Source organism: Phyllostomus hastatus, unplaced genomic scaffold (assembly GCF_019186645.2).
Source record: "Phyllostomus hastatus isolate PE091 unplaced genomic scaffold, TTU_PhHast_1.1 phas_scaffold_200, whole genome shotgun sequence".
Lineage (NCBI taxonomy): Eukaryota > Metazoa > Chordata > Mammalia > Chiroptera > Phyllostomidae > Phyllostomus > Phyllostomus hastatus.
The window spans coordinates 13,506,615-13,519,022 of NW_025334016.1; the positions used below are offsets into that span (position 1 = coordinate 13,506,615).

General features: G+C 39.0%; 1 protein-coding gene across 2 annotated transcripts in view; it reads right to left on the reverse strand.

Moving 5' to 3' along the window:
- The window catches only part of SHROOM4 (shroom family member 4), a 245,547-nt gene that overhangs the window by 9,437 nt on the left and 223,702 nt on the right, over window positions 1-12,408 (reverse strand). For both annotated transcript variants that reach the window (XM_045860645.1, XM_045860646.1), the window contains 3 exons: window positions 6,004-6,822; window positions 1,957-2,106; window positions 904-1,084 (listed from right to left, as the gene is read on the reverse strand). In XM_045860645.1, the coding sequence (XP_045716601.1) occupies window positions 904-1,084; window positions 1,957-2,106; window positions 6,004-6,822 (1,150 nt within the window). The remainder of the gene's footprint in view (window positions 1-903; window positions 1,085-1,956; window positions 2,107-6,003; window positions 6,823-12,408) is intronic.

The following is a 12,408-nucleotide window of genomic DNA, read 5'->3' on the forward strand; positions in this document are numbered from 1 at the left end:
TGATACTACCACACTTCCATTTTTTTCCTGGATATTTTGTTCCAGATTAGAAGTGGTGGTGGGGTCTCTTGCAAATGGCCTTGAGTTTTCCTACAGGTCATATCCTGAATAGGAAACATGGGCAGATGACTAATTTACATTGAATTCAGATGTCTACAAAGTGGTAAATTGGGCCTTTCAGGTTGCTATGAAAACCTAATTGTTTATGAAATAAAATGGGTAAGTACAGGAAGGGCAAAGTGATTGCAGGAATCTGATTAGACAACCAGGCTAGTGGTACTTAGAGGAAGAAAGGGGAGGCTTGGAACAACATTTTCATTTATCTATTTAATATTTTTAAGAAATTACTGACTGACTATATTTGCAAATAAATACTAAAGTTCACCAGCTTATAATTTTTCCTTTTCTTTCTTAGTCTGTTCTCTCTTCCAGAAAGTTACACAGAGAATACAATCAATGATTGCCATTGGTTAGAGCTCAACTGGCAACAACTCTGATGTGCCTTCTTAACAAGGCTGGCTTGTTTCAGAGGGACAGCCCAACAGAAAGTCAGACAGTCTTGACTTCAAGTCTTGAGTCTACCACCTAGTCTGTATCCCTGGATAACTTAGTCCTCTCAACTGGTAAAAAAGCAATAGTAATGTCTGCCTTATAGAGTTGTTTTAATGACTAAAGAGACACTGCGGTGATTATTATGATTACTACTACCATAATTACTATTATTGACCAGATCAAAAAGAGACTGGAGTTGTATTTGTGAGAAACCCAGAGAGGCTTTTTGATTGCCATACTGAAACTATAGGAATGTATCAAGGTGTTCTAAAGAACCTAGAGGCCAGGGAAACCTCTAGACATACTCAAGCTAAATACTGAAAAATCTCTAAGGTATTTTTAAAAAATCACCTTTTTTTGAGCCAGTTCATGGTCCACTTCCTCCTCTCCTAGGCCAATCTCTGCCATCTCAGGTTGGTCTTTCAACTTGTTCAACAGCTCTGCCTTGGCCACAGAAATATTGTAATAAGCTGAGTAAGAGGTAGGGATCCCTGGGCCCCCATGAGGAGGTGAGAAGTGCTGAAATTCTTGCCTGTGAGAACAAAGAATGACCATTTGAACACTTCTGTTGAGAGGCTGCTGACCTTTCTTGTTCTCAGTTTCCCTATTTGTAATACAATGGGACCCTGCTTCACCAAGGAGTTGTAAAATAAGGAAATGATGGACCAGGAAGCAGGTTGAAATGTAAACAGACCACATAAAAGCTATCTAAAAGCCAAATCAAGGCCAATTTTAAGAAATTAAAAGGCAATTTCCTTGCCCCTGACTTCTGCAGCTACAGGGATTTCTTTAGAGATCATTTGGTTTGGTCATTGACATCCCACTACATCCAGAAAAACTAACAGGCCCCTAAAGTTCTGGGCTTATCATCAATTATCCCCCTTGGCTCATGGCACTGGAATATGGATCCTAAGGAGGGGCTAGGTGGTAGGGATGTATCTAACACCTCAGCTATTTGTCCTCTTAAGCCTGTTGACTTCCCAACTATCTATCCTGGACCCTGCCCACTCCAGCTCTGTTTAGTCTGCTTGCTTGCAAAAACACCCCTGGCTTTCCTGAACACTGATCATTTCTTCTTTCCTGGTGGTACAACTCCTGCTTAAAATGGTCCCTCCACTGCAGATCTTCCACAGCAAAGAGGTCACCCTTGACCTTAGCAGGTAGTCACCATGTTGGAGGCTGGGGTTAGCAACCCTGCCAGGGACTTGTCACAGCCTACCACATCTCTTATGAGCTCTCTTGAGACTGCCTGGTTTCTAGTAGGCCTTTGGCCTGAGAAGGAATAGCATCTCTCCACTTCTGGTATATCCCCAAATGCCCCAACCTCCTCCATAGTTGGACAATAAAGTGGGGGTGGGAATGGAACCAGTGGCACCAAGAGGCTTGACAAGTGCAGCAGCAGACCCTGTTGTCTTGGGTTCACTGAAGCCCATGGGGCTGAGGTGCTGCTTCTTGGAGCCCCAGCCCATCAAAGAGAACTGCTCTTCAGGAAAGAAGTAGCTCTGGCTCCATGCTGTCTTGGGTTTGGAGTCTTCTGCCATCAAAGCTTCTGGTCTGGTATGAGGAAGGAAATAAAAATAAAATGCTTCAATGTCAGGATTCTGAGACAGGGGCAAATAATTTCACCCATAATTTATGCAAGGGGGAGGCCCACTCCCTCCCTCTATATTCTTATTGCCTATCAGCCACCCCTACCTGTCAGTGTCACTGCCCCTTTGCTAACCTCTAGCTATTTGAAAGGAAAAATAGGAAAAACTCATTAGTCATTTTTGCAGCTAATTGCAGCTCTCAGATAAAGGTCAAAAATAATGGTTGAAATGTTCCACAGCTATTTACCAATTCACACCATGCTGTCTCGTAATTCATCACACAAAAGGAACTTTGGCATGCCAACATTCCTCAACCTAGATATTAATTTTACATGTAGGTTTTTAAGCTAATTATACTGATAAAAGAACACTATTAGCTAACATAGCACAGTGTTTATTATGTCCCAGAAACTGTCCTATGCTGTGTGTGTGTGTGTGTGTGTGTGTGTGTGTGTGTGGCAGGATGGGAGGTGGTCTAGATGCAGATATAAAATTTAATGCTCATGACAACAATTGTACAGGCATCGCTAGGCATTGAGAGGTAAAGTAACTTTCCCAAGATCACCAGACATTAAATATCAGGTCCTTGATGTAGACTTAGGTGACCTAATCCAAAATATGTGCTTTTAGCCACTATGGTATACTCCCAAAGGGACAACTTGACAGCATATAAAACTATGCATGTAAGGAATTTTCTGACTGAACTATATCTATGTTAGCAGAGAAAAGAGAACATTCTGGAGGGCACATGAATGTATAAGATAGAAAATTCCTATCTATAAGAAAAATATTTAAGGCATATGTGAGTGTTCTGACTCAGAAAGTACTGAATTAAGAAAAAAAAAGAATGTAGCCCTAGCCAGGTAGCTCACTTTGTTGGAAAGGTATCCCCATATGACAAAGTTGCAGGTCCTGTCCCCAGTCAGGGCACATACAGGAGTCAACCAATGAATGCATATGTAAGTGGAACAGATAGATGTTTCTCTTTCTTCCCTTGCTATCTCTAAAATCAATCAACCAATAATTTTTTTAAAAAGAATGTGGCTATATGTCAATTATATCTCAATAAAACTGGAAAAAATAAAAATTTATTTTAAAAGGATGTGCTAATTAGAGACACAGTTCCCCAGCAAGCAGAGCCCTGTGCACCATGTCCTAGGGTTCATTTCCTCATAATCTTCATTAATAAGTCAGGGATTATAGGAGATCTGAGAACACAATCTGAATTTGAAAATGGACACTGAAGACAAAATCAGATTTTTTCTACAGAGCACTAAAAGGAAATCAAACAGTCCATAAAGCAAGCTATACCAGCACCTGAATCAGTGTTATTAGACTTAGATAACACTCAATAATTCCATTAACCTGCTTCTAAATGTATCCCAGAATTTTGTAACTGAATAGTATGTGGGTTACAGAGATAATCTGGGTTAATTTAGATTCAATGTATTACATATGTACTTGCCCCTAATATTATTCTCCATTGCAAAATCTTAAAGCCACTTCCTTTTGGTTAGAACCCTGTATTATCTGAGGATCTATAATAGGTTCTTCTTGAGGAGTCCAGAAATTCTGGGATGATGTAGTGGGTATAGTGAGCCAGACTACCAGAGTTCTGGCTACCTGTGATGTTCTGCAATTTACCTGTGCCTCACTCTTCTCATCTAAAAAATGTAGGAGAATAATGGTATCTGTTTCATAGGTTTGTTGTGAAGATTAAATCTATCAGTACATGAAAGTGCTTAGAACAATGCTTGGTACATGGTAAGCAAGCAAAAATATTAGCTATGTTGGGATTGATGCTGTTCCTTAAATTGCCATCACTCAAAGAAGAATCTTAATTGACTTTTTGCAGCCACAAACCAGGGATGTATGCAAACAAATGCTTCCCCTCACATTGCATAGTCATATTTTTAAAAATCTGTGAAACAAGTTACAAGATCTGCAACAATAGCGATTTCTTTTTTTTTGGCCAAGGTGCCAAGGCGAATGGACATAGATCAAGGAAGCTGGACCAGGAGACTGACAAGAGTACTATAACTACTATATCCCATACATATTACCCTACAGGACATGGGAGGGCCTCATCAAGGCCTGGCTTACTATCAGGACAAAATCTCTATGAGACTAAAATAGTGAAATAAGCATGGATATGGGAGTCAGAGAGATCTGGTTTTGAATCTTTGCTGCACAATTCTGACTTATTTGGTCTCTTATTTTGTTCAGCTTTAGTTTTCTTATCTGTCAAATGAGGATAATAATTAATGGGCCTTAGGGCTATTGGGAGGATTAAATGAAATAATGGATAGAAAATGACTAGCAGTGTCTGGCACAGAGCAAATGCTTAATTCATGTTCATTCATTCATTTATTCTTTATTCTTTTTTTAGAATTAATATTTTATTGTATTTTTTATTGTTGTTCAACTATAGTTATCCCCATTTTCCCCTCACCACCCTCCCCCATCCCACCCACCCCTACCTCCCACACTCAATCCTACCCCTCTCCTTTGGCTTTGACCATGGGTCCTTTATACATGTTCCTTGACAACCCTTCCCTTCTTTGCCCAGTTATCCCTATCCCCCCTCCCCTCTGGGTTACTGTCAGTTTGTTCTATATTTCAATGTCTTTCTTCTGAATATTAAGCACTTATTATGTGTTAGGTCACCTTTCTTCTCTCTGCTATGATAGATAACAATTATAGTCACTTTCCACAAAATATATTCCAATTACAATAAGAATGCTCCCCAGATAGATGGACAGCTTAAGAAGCAGCCACTAGGTATCTGATAAGAGATTCTCACAGTTTCAGGGAACCTGGCCCTGTAAGTGCTGTACTTGTGGCATTTTGAGCTAGAAAACCTTGACTAGCTCCAGATAGCCAAGTAATGGATTTGCCTGTCAGTAAAAGACATGATAAGAAGGTACTTCTAATATCAACAAGTCTCAGGCAGGTTCCTTCTCTAAAGGGATTTAAATAAAGCACTTAGAGGATAGATAACTACCCCCAACCTTCACTCCCAGCAGAGTGGTCTGAGCTCTCCACTGGAGAACTGGCAGAACTGAGAGCCAAAGCCCTTTTGCTTTGGAGCAAAGAAGACAACCATGCATTGTAGGGCATGCATATGAGCATTGGCACAGTGAAGAGAACAGACACTGGGAGTCCTGCAGCCAGATTGACACTTCTGCTTTGGCTTCCCTGCCCGGTTAGTTCACCCTGTCAACTACCATGCATTGCCCACTGAAGCAAATGTAGAGATAGGTGAAACAAGGGTGGGGGTAATGGAGAAAGTGGAAGAGGAAAACTATGTTCTTAGCCATTGTGAGGAATGATCAGGGCATAAAGCACCCAACCCAAGGAACACCGTTGATGCTGGGGTGTTTGGAAGAGTTTAAAAGTCCAGGCAGGTGCTAGAGCAAATGCAAGTCAGGTTGTGACCTAGCCTCTTGTTCTGAAGAACAAGCATAAGAAAAGGTAAAAAAAGTACCTGAACCATACTTCCAGGAAAAGCCTAGTACAAACAACAAGGCCTTCTGGCTCAGGGGCAAGAAACTGATGCATATCTTAAAGACAAACTGGGAAATAATAAATATATTTTGATGGTGGTATTTAGGGATAAGAACACAAACAACTATAGTTTACTGAGTACCTACTATGTGCTAAGCATGGGACTATGTCCTTTACATAGATTAACTTCATATTCACAACAACAACATGCAATAGGTATCATTATGCCCGCTGTCCATCTGAGAAAACTGAGGCTGGGAACAGTCCAAGGTCACGTAACTGGTACATGATAGGGTTGAATTCATACTCATGCTGCCTGCCTCTTCAGGGACCTAATGTCTTCATAAGCACTTACTTGGAGGGATCAGTGGTCTCCTGCTCCGACGTCCTCCAAAGCCCACCAATGCCATAATAGCAAGGTGGCTGAGCCTTCTCAGGTTGAGATCCCAAGTGGCCCCTTATTGGAGGCAGGAAATCACTGGAAAGGAGAGCAAAAGGCTCTTGCTCTGCTGGGAGGTTTTGTGTGCTCTGCCTTGAGACCTCCAGATGACCAAAGCCCAGAGGCTGTGGCTGCTCTAGGACTCTCTCAGTGTTGAGAGCACAGGAACCAATGGTTTCTGAACTGAAATACTGGGGTGGCAGCTCCTCCTCCTCTCTTCCCTCTTCCTTCTCGACTCTCTCCTCCTCTTGTCCTTCCTCCTCCTCCTCCTCCTCCTCCTCCTCTTCCTCCTCCTCTTGCTGCTGCTGTTGCTGCTTCTGTTGCTGCTGCTGCTGCTGGGCTGCACGGAGGAGCCTGTACTTCTCCCAGTTGGGAGGAGGAGGACGAGGAGGAGGAAAGGCCTTCTTCTTGGTTCCCAGAGGATCTAGCTGTGTTTCATCAACTTTGGTAAAGAGGTCCCTCCTTTGCTGTGCCCAGGTTTGGGAGCTCTGGGGCTCCAAGCTGATGTGGCTCTCTGAGAAGGCACGGCTACGCAGTGGGTGGGGCATGGAGGCCACGGGGCTTCCCTCCTCATAAACTGAAGTTTCCTCTGTTTTTTTTGAAGAGTGCTTGAAATCTCCAAGGAGGTCAAGAGAGGAGATTGCTCGGTAGCTTGACAAGTCCAGTGCTGGGTTCTCAAGGCAAGGATGAAAGGGGGTTGCCCATGAAAATCCAGTCTTAGAATTAGCCGTTTCCCTGTAAAAGAGCAGATTGGGATTGTGTAAAGCAAGCAAGTTGCAGATGATCCCATATTTTTGATGACATCATTTATGTAAAATTTAAAATGGGCACAAAACAATGTAATCTATGTAGTAAATGTAATAATAGTAATATATAATATCTTAATATATTTAATCCTCATAATAACCCTAGGAAGTTGCTATTATTATTGTCCTGACAGCTGGGGAAACTGAGGCATGGTCAGGTTAAGTAACTGTCTCAGGGCCATAAAGCTAGTTAGTGGCAGAGCTATGGTTTAAACCTGGACAATGTCCAAAGTCTGAATACACACACCACCTCAGTCTGCTTGTAGCACTCAGACTGAATGTGCTATATCCTTAGGCTTACAAGTCTGCTTATCTTGTTTTGTCTGTTCTTTTGTTTTTAATTATGAAACATTCAAATATTTACAAACATACAGAGATTGTTAAAATAAATATTCATGTTCCCACCTACTGCTCACAATAAGCACATCTTAATACTTTCCCATTCACTGATGCTTCATAATTTTTTTTCAAGAAATAAAAAATATCCTAGTTTCACTCCCTACTTCCATTCTCCTATTGTTTCTCTAGAATCAAGTTATTTCATGAATTTGACAGGTACACATTCTGCCGATGTTCTGATACTTGTAAGAAAAAACATCAAGCAGAACATTTATAAATATCTGCTATTTTGGGTTTAAAGTATCTCCTTTTAATATAATTCCAGTCAGAATTCTCAATAGGAATTTTTAACTGTAGAATTTTAAAATTAGCTTGTAAAGTAAAGTATGATATAATATTAAAGAGTACTTGCTACAGAAGAAATGGGGGGTGAGTAAGGGATTAAGCATATTATAAAGAATTTACAATGAAAACAGTGCATTCTGATTGGTGGAACAGGATGGAAAGCCCAGAAACAAATGAAACTATTTGAACATCATGTATAATTGACCTTCCATAACAAGGAGATAAAGAAAGATCATTTAATATATCTTTTTAATGCTCACCTGAGGGCATTTTTTCATTGCTTTTAGAGAGAGAGGGAGAGAGAGAAACATCAGTATGAGAGAGACCATTGGTTGCTCCCCATAAGAGCTGGGACCAGGGATCATATGCACTGACCAATAGGGACTGGACATGCAACCTAGGTATGTGCCCTGACCATGGATTGAACCTACAACCTTTCAGTAACATGACAATGCTCTAACCAACTGAGCCATACCAGCCAGACTAATAAATGTTTTTGGAGATACCTGCAGAGCAGTATTATTTGGAGCTATACCATGATACACACACACACACACACACACACACACACACACACTCTTCAAAATAAATTCCAGATTTAAGGGTGTATGTGTATAAAATTTAAATATATATGTTATATGTGTATATAATATACCTATAAGAAAAAACTATCAAAATTAAATTCATTTGTGAAGAGAAATAACATTCTCATCTTATAAGCAATAGAAGAAAATACCAAAGGAAAGGAGTCCATGTTTATTTCAAAATGCATAAAAATATTTATAAAAAGTCAAACATTTATATACATATAATGTATATATACATATTATATTTATATATAATAAAGAGTCACCAAAGTCAGAGGACATCTATTAAGCCCACTAAGCCAAAAGATTTGGTTTCCTGCTATAGCCTGTAAGCAATAAGCATCATTCTAAGTACTGCCTAGTGACAGGAAATTCCAGCAGTTCAATCAAATCACCAGACAGAATGTCCATCCAATAGTCATAATAAATACTGAGAATATTTATTTAATAATATACATAATAGTAGCCAAGCTCAGATAGAATGGAATGCAAAAATATCCTTCACTCCCCTCATCTCCAGTCCCCATACTGGCTAGTTCATCAGTCATATAGATCAAAAATTCTTATCCACACATTCCCCACTCTCTTCTCATTTAGGCCTTAGCCCACCTACAACTTATTTCGATTAAAATGATCTCTTGTGTACAAACTGTTCCACCTGGCATTTCCCCCTCATGAAATAAACAAAAAAACAAGGTGGTAGGCAAAGAGGACTATCCTGACCACCTTATCTAAAATAGAGATGACGTCCTTAATTTTCCTTTTTCTATTTTGTTCTTTCTCAGAGGATACATCATGACCTAAGATTCTGTTACATACTTATTTTTACTTGTTTATCCTGTGGTCCAATCTCTAACTCAAATATAAGCTCCACACCTGCAGGGATCTTGTGTATCTCATTCATCTGGTATCTAGTGCCTAGCACACAGTAGGCATTCAATAAATACTTTTTAAATAAATGAATTAATGCTGAAATGGGGAAAAACAAGGGCCATGATATTCATATCATTAAAAAGAATTAAAGGCAAAAAAATAAAAACAAAGAAGGGCACTATAATATTAACAATTAGAACAGATGATGAAGATCTAACTACTCTGAATCTTTACATACCAAATCACAGAGCATGAAAACTTCTAAAGCAAGTCAGGGGGGTGTAAAGTAAAACATAGAGAATATAGTCAATAACATTTTAATTAAGTAGGTATGGTGCCAGGTGGGTACTAATCTTATCTGGGTATTTGCTTCATAAGTGATATAAATATCTAATCACTGTATTGGACACCTGAAACTAATATAATAGCATGTCAACTATAACTGAAAAAAATAATAAAAATTTCCTAAAACAAAATCTATAGGAAATGCAAAGGTAGAAAACAGAAACAAAACATGAGATTGTTTCAGCTGATGACAGATTTCACAGTTAAAAACTAATGGAGCCCTGACTGGCATGGCTCAGTTGATTGAGCGTCATTCCACAAAGCAAAAGGTCACTGGTCAGATTCCAGGTTAGGGCACATGCCTGTGTTGCAAGCTGGTCCCTGGTAGGGGCATGTGTGAGAGGCAACTGATCTATGTTTCTCTCACACATCAATATTTATCTCCCTCTCTTTCTCCCTTCTTCCCTTCTCTCTAAAAATAATAAATAAAAAAATTTAAAAATGTAATGGAAAAAAATCTAAACTTTTCATACACTAAAAATAGTGTATGGGCCCTACTTTTTTAAGGGCCCATTGAGCAATTTAAGAAATTGATTATATATTAACCTAAAAAGTAGAGTAGTACAGAGTACAGAATATAATCATAATACAATAACACTAACAACAAAAATGAAAAACAAAAAAACCTTCTAGCATAAAAAATAAAAGGGGAAATATTCTCTACTGTAGTCAAAGAGGTGATCTAGTCTGAAACTGTAGAATACCTTGAAAATAAGAACAATGAAAATATGAGAAGCTGGAGGATATGGTTGATTAAAGCAGTGGTAAAAGGAAAAATTGTAGAAGAACAAATTAAAATAAATGAATTAAGCATTCCACCAAAGAGGTTAAGAAAAGAGGCACAAAAGCAGACCAAAGCAAAGCAGAAAGCAAATTCATGTCACCAATCAATACACTGGAAAACAAATGATAGAACAAAAAATTAAAGCTGAAATCTGGTTCTTTACATGAAAATTAAAATAAGACAGATAGACCACTTGCTAATCTAATTAAAAATCCAAATGCAAAAAAGAAAATGGAAGAATGAGGATATCTAAACCCACCAGCTACCATAGAAAAAATATTGATAAATTTGACCAAAAATAAAAAGCACACTCACATGGTCTTGTGTTAATTCTAACCTTCAAAGAACAGACAACCCCAATGCTATTTATGCTTCCTAGACTCTGGAATCTAGAGAATAGAGGGATAAGAAAAGAATCCGACACAATGTCAGTACCAAAACCCACAACAGAAGATACATAAAGGAAAATTAGAGACCATTCTCATATAAAAATACTAATGTATTTTTTGCATTTAAAAACATAAATATTAGGACATTAGTACATATAAGGGATTTATTAATTAACTCCAGCATATACTGACGGCACATACTTAAAAAATTCTTTTGGAGAAGGGTGGATAATCCAAAAGATTGGAAACCACTAGTTTGGGAGAGTCACTCCTGACCAAAGTGGCTCCTAATCAGAATTACCTGGAGAAATTGTTTAAAATGCAATTCATGGCTCTCAGCCCCAGAAACTGGAACTTAGTACTTCTGGTAGGGTCTGGGAATCCATATTTTTAACAATTGGCCCAAGAGATTCTAATACAAATGGCTCGGGAACTCAAGGCCCATGGAAATAAAGGGCCAGGGTAAAAAGGATATATAAGTGTTGTGGTTTAGGGAATGAGGTTTGAAGACAGAGTTATTTGTTCCAGTTAGATTAGTTTTCAGTCTATACAGCCTTTCTTCTACCCCTTGCTACACACATTCCTACCTTCTATCTCCGCCTTTCTCCCCCTTCCCCATCTTCATCTGCAATCTCCATCTGATAAAATGCAGGCAGTGACAGCAACCTCTCCAAAAGCCTCATTTAGGCCATTGTCCCACTGCTATGGTAAGAAGAACCCTGCTTCATGACAGTAATCAAATTTACTACTCTTTCTTTTTCCCTAGCCAGGGCACTGGAAAAGCAATAGAACAGAGTAGAAAGAACACATTGTCAGAAAGACTTGGGTCTAAATTCCAGTAAAATTTTAAAATCTGGCTCCATAACTCAAAAGCTATACAATCATGAGCAGAGTATTTAATTTACCTCAGTTTTGGTAAAATGTCTATCTTACAAAGCTGTTGTGAAGCTTAACTATATAAAAAGTACCTAGCAACAGAGAACAGACTGATAGTTCTCAGGGTGGGGGGTTGGGGGCTGGGTGAAAAAGGTGAAGGGATTAAGCAAAACCCAAAACAAAACAAACTTCATACACACAGTATGGTGATCACCAGGGAGAACAAGGTGGGGGAGGTAGAAGAGGGTAAAGGAGATATACATGGAAGAAATAGAAGGAGACTTGACTTGGGGTAGTGAACATACAATACAATGTACCAATGATGTATTATAGAATTGTATACCTAAATCCTATATAATTGTATTTACCAATGTCACCCCCAAAAATTCAATTACAAATAAAATAAAATAAATAAAAATAAAAATAAAAAAGAACATAGCAATGACGCTTGGTACATGAAAGGTGATTAATAAGTGACAGGACTGTGTTTATTGTTAGAGTGAAGTCCCTTACTCAGAACCACTGCATATGGTTGTACAAGTTATGCAGTGTACAACCTTCACTGCTGTATGCTTCAGCTTTGTTCTTTGTTTCCATCAAAGGATTTGGACTACATGTCCCTCTGGTTAATGTTCAGATGTGCTTAATGGCTGAGAGATTGGGAGATCTTGGGTCCCAGCTCAGCCACATGGCTGCCTAGCCAGGAAGCCCTGGCTAACCAAGGATTTTAATCCTGGGCTCATTTACTCATTCTTCCCATCTGTTAAAGAGGAAAGATAATAAAAGACAAGTTTAGGCTTAACTGCAGAGATAAGATCAAAAGGACTAGGTATTCTAAGTTGTCTTGTTTAGGTACAAATCACGAAATCAGTCTTACAGAACTTACCTCTAGATAGCCAACTCCAGAATCAGTTGGAAGAAAAGAGCATACCCTTCTAGTGACATTTGGTGCACCCATTCATGACACTGTGGTCCTA